Genomic DNA, 12,731 nt, shown 5'->3' with positions numbered 1-12,731 from the left:
TCCACGGGCAACGATAATTCGGGAAAGATTTCTTCGCATCATTATCGTAAAATACGTACGATCGTACATCTACGTACGATCGAATGTCGTTGACTTCCGCTGCTGGCAATCGTGACATGCGCAGAGAACAATCGTTGAAAGACAAATGTCTGACACTCACACCAACTGGCAGATTTTATCGTTAAACGACCAAAATTTTTAAACCTGGCCGATCGATTTTGGGGACGATAATGTCGGCTCGTTTAGTGGGCCGACGATCGTTCGTACACCACCAACTATACGATAACTTAACGATTCCATCGGATCGTTCTGGAATCGGTCGTTTGTAAGTAAAAAATCGGTCCGTGTATGGCCACCTTAAGACAAATGTTATCAGGTAGATTTTCTTAAGGCTCCTTTAATCAGCCTGTGTATGAGCTACTCATTATCACAAAGGCTCAAACAGAGGCTTATTAGTTAATTACTTATTTGCTTTGTTGTTCAGCACAAGCCCTAATCATTGTACTAATATGGAAAAAGGAGGCATATACTGCCCCATTTAGCATGAATTAAACTTTGCTTCTTATTTTTCCTTTCTGTGTTTTTTATTATTAGTATTATTAATACAAGGAAATGGTAATACTTGTATAATTTTATATCCTAAATCTTACTCTCACATTGTGTCAATTCTATATGTGCTTCCACAGGAAAGTGCCATTTAAATACAATATCTCTGCCAGCAATTGGCATATAGCTTGGTCATGCCAATGGCATGCCACTAATTTCCCCATTACCACTTTCCTTGCTACTGCAAAGCTACAGCTGATGGCACATGGAGAGATTATTTTTAAACATTGAGAGTCTGTACTGCTAGCTCACGTTTGCATTAGTGCCGGGGAATCTCGGGTACTAAAACATATGGATTGCGATACAACTGGAAATTGTCTTTCTTCACATTTTCCGGCAGTTGCACGATTTGTACTGCCCATGATTCACACTAACGCCAAAGAGTGAGACAAAACAAGTTAATAACAGGTAGAAATCAAAAAGCAAGTTTACCTGGAAGATGTTGATAACTGAAATGGTGCTTGAGCAAGTATTTTTGACCTCTGAGGGGAATATCTCCAGCTGCACATTTTTGTTAACTATGTATATGGCAAAGATTGTTCTATGAATGTGAATTGTTAGATTTTTGAATGTTGTACAAAGGTGAACAACCCCTTTAAGTGAGCCTGATCAAGCTAAAAAGTGCTGTAAATGTTTGTGAATGAGAGCCAGCTGTGTTGTGTGAGGTTGGCACTGCCGTATGAAACCATTAACATACTCAAGTAAAGCAATCAGAGTTTCTTTAAAAACATGCCCAGAAAGAAAGCTTCCTAAAGGAGGCCTATAAGCAAAAACAGTTTAAAGAACAGGTATGAGACCTGTTATCCAGAATGCTCGGGGCCTGGGGTTTTCCGGATAAGGGATCTTTCCGTAATTTGGAACTCCATAACTAAAAACCATTTAAATATTGAATAAACCCAATAGGCTTGTTTTACCTCCAGTAAGTATTAAAGGAACAGTAACACCAAAAAATGAAAGTGTATAAAAGTAACTAAAATATAATGTGCTGCTGCCCTGCACTGGTAAAAGTTGTGTGTTTACTTCAGAAAGTCTACTATAATTTATATAAATAAGCTGCTGTGTAGCCATGGGGGCAGCCATTCAAAGGAGAAAAGGCACAGGCACATAGCAGATAACAGATAAAACACTATTGTATTCTATAGAGCTTATCTGTTATCTGCTATGTAACCTGTGCCTTTTCTCCTTTTTTCCAGCTTGAATGGCTGCCCCCGTGGCTACACAGCAGCTTATTATATAAGTTATAGTAGTGTTACTGTAGCAAACACACCAGTTTTACCAGTGCATTAAATTTTTATTACTTTAAAGCTCTTTCATTTTTTGGTGTTACTGTTCCTTTAATTATATCTTAGTTGGGATCAAGTATAAGGTACTGTTTTTTTTATTACAGAGAAAAAGGAAAACATTTTTAAAAATTAGAATTATTTGCTTATAATGGAGTCTATGGACGATGGCCTTTACCGTAATTTGGAACTTTCTGGATAAGGGATCCCATATAAGAAAAGTGCAGTTTACAAGTGTTTAACTATACACACAAGCCCTAAGGTTGAAATTGTACAAGTTGTTTTCTTCATGTCCCCTCCTATTGATAATAATATAAACTGCTTGAAAGTGCTAGAACCTTTTTGATTCCCTAAGCAACAGTTTGCCAGAATACCCATGGTATATTTAATGCCTTCACCTTCCAGAAAATGTTTAAATTCAATTGGTGATTACATTTTAAAAAAAAAAGCTACACCAGATCCAGTGATCTGAAAGTATCTGCCGGTTCTGTGCAGTAGTATGTGCCAACTGGTGCTAATCTTCATTATCTATGCTTTTTCTTGAAACATCTAAACATTATAAAATAAAGTTTGATCACCCGATATCATCTTGTAAGCATGCAATTTAGTCATCAGAATCCTTGTTTACAAACATGGTTTAAATGATTCATGCATTTATTGAACATATCCTATATCCAGTTTTCTCTACTGATAAGAGTCTTAATGAAATGAGTTCCGTGTGGTTCTTTATTTTAGTTTGGCATTTGTTGACTGATAATTAATCGCCCTGTATCAATGTTTGTTTCCTTTTTTCTTCTCTCCAGAGGCCACAATCAGAGAATGGAATTCCTGGGTGATTCCATAATGCAGCTGGTAGCCACAGAATATTTATTCATACATTTCCCTGATCATCATGAAGGCCACTTAACGGTGAGAGCCACATAAATCACGCTCTGAGAAGGCAAGCATCACAGGCGGAGTGGGGCATTTAGTGAATTATTTCGCCTTTGATAAATGAACAAGGTGCTTTGTCACAATGGCTCCTTGCAAAAGATTTGTGGGGATTTTAAAAAATATGTTTCACAAGCATGACACAGTGATTTATGAGTTTGATGTTTCATGCATTTGTAGTTTCTTTGAACTGACAAATCAATAATGTAATCAGTGAGAAGTGCTGAGCTTATGGTTGTATGGGTATAATAAGGACTGGGAATTTTTGGCCAGGGCAATTTGCCTTGTTTGCATAGTGGAATACAAATGAATCACTCAAATTTTAATAAGCTAAAGTAATTAATATTAGTAATATTAGGATATATTCACTAGTTGTTGTGAAGTGTATTCCTCTGCAGTGTTGCACTCCTTGAAATTCCGGACATATGGCTTTAATGAAACTCGTGTAATGTGTTTGTTCACTAGTTTACATACAGTATGATATTCATCAGCAATTAGTCATTAGGACCCTCAGATTCTGCAATTTAGTAACAGTATGTATGTGCTTTAGATAGGCAGATACTTGCAATCTTATTCTCACTCTATCATTTACTTGCAAGCAAAAGGTACACAGAATGCAAAGGGATATATGGTAATAAGCAATGCAAATACTAAGGCTTTGGAAGTACTGGAATACTCCAACTCTATATGTGGCATCCAGGTGTACCACATTGTCAAGTGCATTCAAAGTGCCTTCATGCTAGTAAACAGTGCATCATATGTAGAGTTAATAGGTATTGCACTCTTGTGGGAACGTACACAGACTCCTTTTTTGCCTTTGATATTTTTAAATTTGTACAGCTAAAGTTGATAAATGTCATATACCCCTATCAAATTAGTAGAGCCACAAAGTGTTTCTGATCCTGTAAAAATGTGCTGTACCAGTGAAATGTATTCTTATTTCTTTTAAAAAATTGTATTCTTCCTTTTCATGCACAGCTGTATGTGTTGTAATTTCATTTTAACAATGCCTTAATAGTGTATCATGTCTAGATGTAAGTTTGTGCAGTGACACCAGCAAAAGTAAGAAGACTGTCTTTTAACTTCAAAAATAACTTAATTCAAAAAAGTAAAAGCACCAATTAAAATCTGAGAATGTCAAAAGTAACACTTCTTAGTGCTTAGCCTGCTCTAGAATAAATTATTCAATTTTTTACAAGAATAATATCATACAAATTTGTTCTGTAGGGCCGTTCAGTTTGTATTTTTCCTCATCTAGATCAACATGACTGGAAGATTGTTCAATATTATTCTTACAATTTATTTTAATTCTTTTCAGCTCTTATTTCTACATAGTTTCAGAAATGCATAAAATAGACAGAGTATCAATTCCATATTCTCCCTACTGAACTGAATTAGCATATTAAACTTTGGCATTAACATAAACTTTTTTGTGATCATCTCTATATTAGATTTTTGATCTACTGAAATCTGTGTTATCAGACAGTATTTTGTATAGTCTGGCTTCACCCACTGATGGCATGGTTGTATTAATATGACTACTCAACCTGTGGACCTTTCCAGTTCCTTTACAGGCAATGACCAATTCAGATGATAAATCTGACGGTTAGTTGGCCTAGTTTCCCATGGCAGTTGCATTATATTTTGTTCAAACAGGTTGGTTGCACTGGACACCTTTAATTGTGTGATGTATTTGGTGGACTAATAGGTCTAAGGATTATATTTATCCCACTTTAAATGAATAGAGAGGTCAACATCAGCCTTGTATTATTAATATTCCGTGAAACACATAAACATAGGTTGTCTATATAAAGTCAGGTAGTCCTAGTTTAGCAGATGAGCCACTAAAGCAACATCCTTGTCAGTACTTCAGCAATGATCCCTCTACTGAATATGTGACCCAAGTTGTTAAATAATTTGAAAATAGTAAAATGCTTAATTGCCCAGAACAATAACAAAAAATCTATATATATATATATATATATATATATATATATATATATATATATATATATATATATATTATATACATTTTTTTTGGGGACATACACATAAGCCCATATAGAATAACCCATATTTTGTGAAATATTGGGAGCAAAACTGTGTTTCCTTACCAGAATTTACTCTACCTACTCTACTGTAGAAAGTCAATTGCTGTTTTTAAATCAGTATAATGCAATCAAAGTTCTTTTTTTACTGAACGGCTAATGGGAGGACCAACATCCATATTTTATTGGCCTTATTGGCCTTATGAAAGCAAATGTCACAATCACCAAAAAAAAAATGCCCTTGAAAAGTTGATTTTGTGCTGTATTTTGTGTTATGGGTTAAAATAATGCAGGATATGTATAGTAGTGAAGGAGTAATACCTTTATGAAGATAGCATTTTATTATTTCTCTTGTATTTGTTTTGGTTTTGTGAATAATGGATTAGACTCTACACCAATTATTCACCACTTTGGCTTTAGCCATAGAACCTGCTGTTTGATAGAACCTTAGATCCAAGCTTTACTTTCCTAAATGCTGACCACTACTCAAGTACCTGCCAGTTAAGCACATTAAGGGACTAGCACAGCATCAGTTATTGAGAAAGCCTGCTCTAAAATATAATGCCCTGCTCCTAAGGTGTACTGTAGCAGATTTCCAGCAGAGACTGTGCTTTAAAGGAGAAGGAAACTCATTTTGGCATTTTACTGCCAATAGATTAGCCACATTAGTGCCACCTAGAATGCTATATTTATTCTGCTGAAAGCATTACCATACCTGAGTAATTAGCCCTAGAAGCTTTCTCTGTTTGTAAAAGATTGCTGCACCATTTTAGCTTGGTCTTCATAGCTTCCTGCAGTTTAGCCCTTATAGCTCAGATTACACATTCTTAAGGGTGGGGGTGAGTGAGTTTTATGAATTTATGGGAGGGAGGAGCAGGAGCGAGGAGAGAACTGTTGACTCTGGCCCCAGGAATGAAGGATTTTTCTGATACCCTAAGAACATGTTTACAAAAAGGAAACAAGAAATCCTGTGTTTCTTTTTATACAGTGCAGCATTACTGTGAGTGCTTCTGGCTGTATTTACATAGACCTTTCTGATAAAGCTTACTTAGTTTTTGCCTTTTTCTTTAAACACATACACTTACAATAAACTGTGTCTGTAAAATGTTTTATTTGGTCATTTGTCTTGTATCAGTGGTATTTATTGTATTTTTTTAATACTTGAAAGAAGCTAGTCTAGGTGAAGGGCACATACTTTTCTTTCTTGAACATATTGCTATTTGCAGTTATTATAAAGGTTAACCTCTTCCAGATGAAATTAATAACTCTTGTCATACACAACACTGATTTTAGTAAGATCTGAAAAAGAAATCCCTTTATTATTCAGAGCGCACCTTAATCTTTCATTTGCCACCTGATGCCCTAATTCATCTAAAGCACTTGAGGAGTGACAGCTCCAGAAGAACAGATCTAATAAAGGGAAATGGCTTTAGGAACAATAAAAGATATATATATAAACTGAGTGCTACAAAGCACTTCAAAAAGTTTAGAGCAAAAAATTATGAGCCTGTCAGAAAAGCAGGAATTTAAGCCAGAAAGCATATATAAATTAAAGGAAATGCTAATGCTTTAACATCCCATGATAGCTTTGTTAGTTCCTTTGTTTCTTTTGGCTAGAAGACACAAATTTGTCTGAGTTACGGAGACATGTACTTTCTCTTAAGAATGCTAAAAGCTGATATTAAGTGGTCTCATTTTTTTCTAAGATGTCAGGATTTTGGATCAGGTTTCTGTATGTTTATGCCCTTCCTTACTTCCTTTCAATGTGTTTAATTTATCTTTTTACAGCTGCTACGTAGCTCCTTGGTGAACAACAGGACTCAAGCAAAAGTAGCAGAGGAACTTGGCATGCAAGAGTTTGCCATCACAAATGACAAGACTAAGAGACCAGTGGTGCTCCGCACAAAGACTTTGGCTGATTTATTAGAATGTATGTAGACATGTATTTATCCCAAATAATAGTTTTAGATATATGCTGAACAAACTAATGTCTTTACAACAGCTATAATCTGACTCGAAAGCAATAATCCCAAAGCTTTTATCCGTCTGTGTTTTCTCCTTATTGCACATATTAAAAAGAAATGTCCATTACTTCTTATATAGCAAAGTGTTTGTGCTTACTGGAAGCCAGAAATATAGCCTTCCAACAATTTGTGGTCCCATATGAGAGAATATTTAAAAAAAAAAAAAAAAACCTTAAATCATTTATTTTAAATCATGTACAAAAGTAAGCACACCCCAAAAGTAATACAAACATATTCTTTTGTAACATATTATGTGGACATGTAAATATTTGATCTTAATTCCAAAAATATAAACATAGTTTATGAAGAAAAAGTAAGCATGCTTTTGTTCCCTTTGGCAGAAACAACCTCAAGTAGGCATTGCAAATAACTGCTTACCAGTTCCCAGTTTTTCCTACTCTTTCTTAAAGAATGTTTCAGCTGTGTGATGTTTTAGAGCTGTTATGCATGCTAAGCCCATTTTAAAATACCCCACAGCATTTCATTTATATCTGGGCTTTTGTTGGCCATTCCAGAACCCTTCATTTCTTTTTCTTTTTTTTTCCCTTTAACCTATTCCTTGATTGAATTACTGGAATATTTTCTGACAGATTTTTTCACACTATCCACAGCATCTACTAGTACAATGAAGAATTCATAGTCATTTCTGTAATAGTGAATTGCCCAGATCATGATGCAGCAAATCAGCCCAAGCCATAATATTTCCACCATCATGCTTAACAGTTTACTAAAGTCTACTAAAAAATGTAAATAAACCCAGTAGGAATGTTTTGTCACCAATAAGGATTAATTAATTTTAGTTAAAATCAAGTACAAGATACAGGTATGGGATCAATTATCTGGAAACCTGTTATCCAGAAAGTTCTGAATTAAGGGAAGGCCATCTTCCATAGACTTAATTTTAGTCAAATAATTCATTTTTTAAAAAATGATTTCACTTTTCTCAGTACCTTGTACTTGGTTCTAACTGAGATAAAATTAACCCTTTATTGGAGGCAAAACAATTGGGTTTAATGTTTATTGGAGGCAAACCCTAAAGGTTTAATGTTTAAATGATTTTTTAGTAGACTTAAGGTATAGAGATCCCTTATCTGGAAAGCCCCAAGTCTCAAGCATTCTTTATAACAGGTCCCATGCCTGTACTGTTTTATTGTTGCAGAGAAAAAGGAAATAATCTGTTATTTGGTGTACTTGAGACAGGTTATGGCTGTAAGGTTATTGTACACTCTTACCAAAACGGCGTAGATATGAAACAGGGGCATGTGTTTATGTTTATATCTGTGTACATGAGGCCTCTAAATGGCCCGTGGTATCTAATCAACTTCTTACTTTGTGTACTGTATTCATCTGCTTTACATAGTGGTTAAGGAAGAAGTACTTTGGAAATCACCAAATGAAAATTATTTGACAGTCTGTTCTTCACATACATGGGAGTGTACTATGGGAGTATAGATTTTAGATTTATGAAATGACACTTTGAGTCCATAGAGCATCTCCTGAGTGTGAATGTCATGGTATGTCATGTCTGCTATCAGTCATAGGTACTTAGCAGTGAGACTGCAATGCTTACCTCAGCTGTACATGCCATAAGTGATTTATTCATTTAATACATTTGAAAGGGAGATCATCCTTGTTTATAAGCAGAGGCCATCTTCAATTTATTTTCTCTTACCAGTAAAATATCAGCTGATTGTGTTTTGTGTTTATAACTTTTTTAGGCTGTTTGCTTTAATACATTTTTGTACAAGATATGCCTGTCTCAGATAATATTTAATTGGTAGGCTTTATTAGAACTTGGCCATGTATTTTTGGCCACTAGGGATGCCTTCTGTGGAGGACGTCCCTTTCAAGGCAGGAAGTATAACATTACCAATATATTTAACTGTGTATATTCTAAGAAAATAAATTCCTTATTTCCATGTACTGTACTACCAATTTAAGTAAAATAAAAAGAACAGAATAACCTATTAGGAAATTTGGTACTTTATCCCTTTAATAGATTGCATGGCTCATCTAGAAGAGTTAATGCATTTCATGAGGGATGGCATTCTAAGCCCAAATACTGCATAATAAATGTTTGGTAATAACAAACTTGTAGTGCCTGTCTCCATGTAAAATGAAGCAATTTGAAAAGAATTAGACCGTACCATGTAATGAACAGCAGCATATTTTCAGAGTGCACCGATGCCTCCTGCATACATATTTAATATTACAATGCTTTTATATGTCTGAAAAATAACAGTACTCTCGGTTCCAGTCACCAACCTTTCCCATTCCCTTAACTACTTAGCAGTAACTTTGTGTAGTTATGTGTCTGCAGGCTTTTAATGCCACTAACAGCTTCACATCACCTAAAAAGTGTTTTGGGCTTTCTTTGTTTTATTGGTTTCCAGAGCAAGCTGGAGAAGCAATATTAACCCATCTGTTTTTCTTGCAGCCTTTATCGCTGCCCTTTATATTGATAAGGACCTGGAATATGTCCACACGTTTATGAATGTTTGCTTCTTTCCACGACTGAAGGTAAATTCAGTTTATAGCCCTGATGCCTGACTACCTTTATACGTCTGAAAGTGTGCAGAAAACCTCTGGTAGGCTTTTTGCAACATATTGTTTGCTTTTCTTTATTAGATGATTTAAGGTTAACTACCTGCACTTTAAGAAATCCGCTAGAGATTCCAAGCACGATGCCTCCTCTGTACTGTAATGGATTAAGGAAAGTTCTTTATAAGTTACTGGTTCAGCACTTCAGCATTATAGACTAATTTAGAAGCAACAGGGACCTGCAGAATTTATGTAATGCATAAATATCCTTTTCCAGTTTTGCTATTAGTGTTCGCTTTATTTTCAGAATTCAGCATTGTCAAGGGGTGAGTTATAGTGCTAAGCAATTGCTTTTATTTTCCTATACCTCAAATTAGCCTTTAAAACTAAATAATTTCAATTAATTTTTGTGTTTTTTAAATTAAGGAGTTCATATTGAATCAAGACTGGAATGATCCAAAGTCTCAACTTCAGCAGTGCTGCCTCACTCTAAGAACAGAAGGCAAAGAGCCAGATATCCCTCTGTACAAGTATGGCCTTTTCATGCATTACATTATTTTCAAATGCAAATGCTCATAACAACTTTTTTTTGTTCCCAACCAATATATCTATAAACCACTCCGCACGCCCGTTAAGTAGCACTTGTCCTGTGTAATTTTTTGACTTGGTGCGTCCATGATTGGGCACTGCTCGTGCAAGTGACGCAATTCGCTCCAAATGAAGGTTAAGAGACCACACACTGTTACAGTCCTGCTGTTGTTGCTCTGTTTGTCCCTGATATGTCGTGTGAAACTAATTCCCTATACTTTAATGTTTAGATACTTCTTGCAAAATTATTTCACTTGATACATATGTCAAAACCTTATAACCACTTACACTTAACTGCAACACTTTTAACGCTATAGTTTCAACTGTTTTCACTCCATTTTACTATTACTTTTTGCTTCTTTTCTCCATGCTGTTTGTTTACAGTGGTTGCTATGGTTACCACGGTCACTTTTTGGCGGCATTTTTATGGAAGGGTACTTAAATTGTGCATTGGTATTCAGTCTGTTGGTTTTTCCCTGAAGAAGAGTACTGTTTGTACTCGAAATGTTGGAATTTTTTCAATAAACTTTTTTTTTTTCTTTTGCACCAAGTCCCTGAGCGTGTGCGGCACTCTCTCTCTCTTTATATTTATATTTGTTTTGTTGTTTTAGAACACTACAAACAGTAGGACCCTCCCATGCTCGAACGTACACAGTTGCTGTATATTTCAAAGGAGAAAGAATTGGCTGTGGTAAAGGCCCCAGGTATAGTTAAAGCTTTTTTCTTATGTTTACCCAATTAAATTAGTGTGGGGGTTGGGGAGTTCACATAGTAATTGGGTTCTTTAAATACTATACTAATCTAACTATTTACCATCTCGTGAGATATACAGAACAGAAAATGAAGGTTTTTCTTGTTTGTTTTGAAACTCTCCTGTAATTAGGCGTGTACATCATTGTCAGTTTATTACAAACATTTGGGCAAAGCCATATACATTCCAGCAATGACATGACATATTTAAGGAAAAGGTTGACAGAAAATCCATTTTATTATCCCCCCTACCTTGTGCACTTTGACAGCTCCCAATGTTACCCATCTGTGACTGAATTGTCAGAAATGTTTTCTAACCTTCCGGAATGAATATCATTAACAAGAATTCTGCACACGTATTTTGTTGCTCTTTTTGGTGTATATTAAGGGCACTCCTGTCATTATGTTTGAATGATGAGCAGGTAATTAGATGAATTGACCTATACAGCAGTTTTGCAAACAGGATTAGATTTTCTCTCTCTAGCCAGGTGTGTGTTTGTTTTAAGGGATTTGCATCTTTAAGCATTTCATACAAACATATCCATCCAGCATATATATATACAGCGTATATATTCAGAAACATAGAATATTGGTGGTGTAATCCATTTAGGAGATTTTCCAGTTAACAAAATTGTGTCATAGCCAGTCACAAAAGGGGTTAAATATAATGGAGCTGAATTATAAGTGACACAAAAAGTGAATAAATACTATGTTAGAAAAAAAAGCTGAAAGTTTTAGAAAAAAAAAGCAGTTGTAAAATTTTCTTTTCATTTTTAAAGACCCTCAAGAAATACTGTCTCGTTCTCATTTTCCTGTCTTATTGTCGCTTAAAAGGATTTAAGAGCACTGTTAAAGCTGAATGTGGTAATTAGGTTAATAGGAGTTTTTTTTCCCTTCCTTTTTTCTGCAGTATTCAGCAAGCTGAAATGGGTGCAGCAATGGATGCGCTGGAGAAATGTAAGATGATTTTCTTTTCTTTCTTTTCTTTTTTTCTATTCCGATACATTTCCCTTTTTGCTGGTTAGAATCTGTCAATATGGACTTTTAATGCACTTCAAGCAGTTTCATCTCTGCAGACATATTGACAGTTTGAACTGCTTGCACAAATATGATGGGGACAGATTTTATTTCTGACACTGCAGACTGAGACATTTCTTGAAAAAATACATTTTCAGTATTAGGCTAGTTAGTATTTATTTAAGGGGTTACATCAATGCTCGGCACAGTCAGCTCTGTTCTGACTCTTACCCCCCCCCCCCCCCTCCATTCTTTACACAGCAATGGGCAAGGCATAGAAAACATAACCCAACTGATGTCATTCTTTCTGCAGATAACTTCCCCCAGATGGCTCATCAGAAGCGCTTTATCGAACGGAAGTATAGGCAGGAATTGATAGAACTCAGGTTGGAGAAGGAGCAGCAGGAATTAGCAGAAGAGATGAGAAAATAAAGCCTGGCGCTCTTATAGTATCCATCCAACTCACTGGGGACAGCTGCCATGCAATCCGGTCCTTCGTGTGGGTTTAGATACATGTCCAGCTGTGTCTGGGGAAACACAAGATAAATCATGCATCTTTTTTTGTTTTGTTTTAGGTGTCTTTTTTTTTTTTTTTTTTTTTTAACTTGTCACATTTTAGTGGATTTTATCCATAGCTGAGCTATTTTCTTTTTATTTAAATACTTTAGTAAATTATTGTTTTTATTATATTGTTTTTATAAAATAAATGGCAGGTGTGTAATAAAAGATTGGTTGTCTCCTATTTATTCAGATTATAATGTACATGTATAAGGGTAGTGTCACAGTGCATTATTATAGCTCTAGACCAGTCTAGCCCATGATACTATTATATTAGGATATTGCTTTGAACATGGTGTACCCAAAGGGAGCCTATTCTTTATATGGTAATGTGGGACAGCCATATTTTAATCCCATAAAAAAATATGAAAAGCTCCAAATAACAAGGA

The 12,731-nt window shown here is 35.3% G+C and overlaps 1 protein-coding gene across 3 annotated transcripts in view; it reads left to right on the top strand.

The window, feature by feature from the left end:
* Window positions 1–12,510, top strand: part of drosha (drosha ribonuclease type III) — a 130,673-nt gene extending 118,163 nt beyond the window's left edge. For all 3 annotated transcript variants that reach the window (NM_001113680.1, XM_031903195.1, XM_031903197.1), the window contains 7 exon segments: window positions 2,690–2,795; window positions 6,653–6,794; window positions 9,326–9,408; window positions 9,856–9,959; window positions 10,629–10,721; window positions 11,678–11,724; window positions 12,098–12,510. In NM_001113680.1, coding sequence (NP_001107152.1) covers window positions 2,690–2,795; window positions 6,653–6,794; window positions 9,326–9,408; window positions 9,856–9,959; window positions 10,629–10,721; window positions 11,678–11,724; window positions 12,098–12,216 — 694 coding nt within the window. In that variant the 3' untranslated portion in view covers window positions 12,217–12,510.
* Window positions 12,511–12,731: the final 221 nt, after the last annotated feature.

The sequence above is a fragment of the Xenopus tropicalis genome, chromosome 6 (genome assembly GCF_000004195.4).
Source record: "Xenopus tropicalis strain Nigerian chromosome 6, UCB_Xtro_10.0, whole genome shotgun sequence".
NCBI lineage: Eukaryota > Metazoa > Chordata > Amphibia > Anura > Pipidae > Xenopus > Xenopus tropicalis.
Note: the sequence above shows the minus strand (reverse complement) of the source record. Positions and strands in the feature narration are given on the sequence as shown.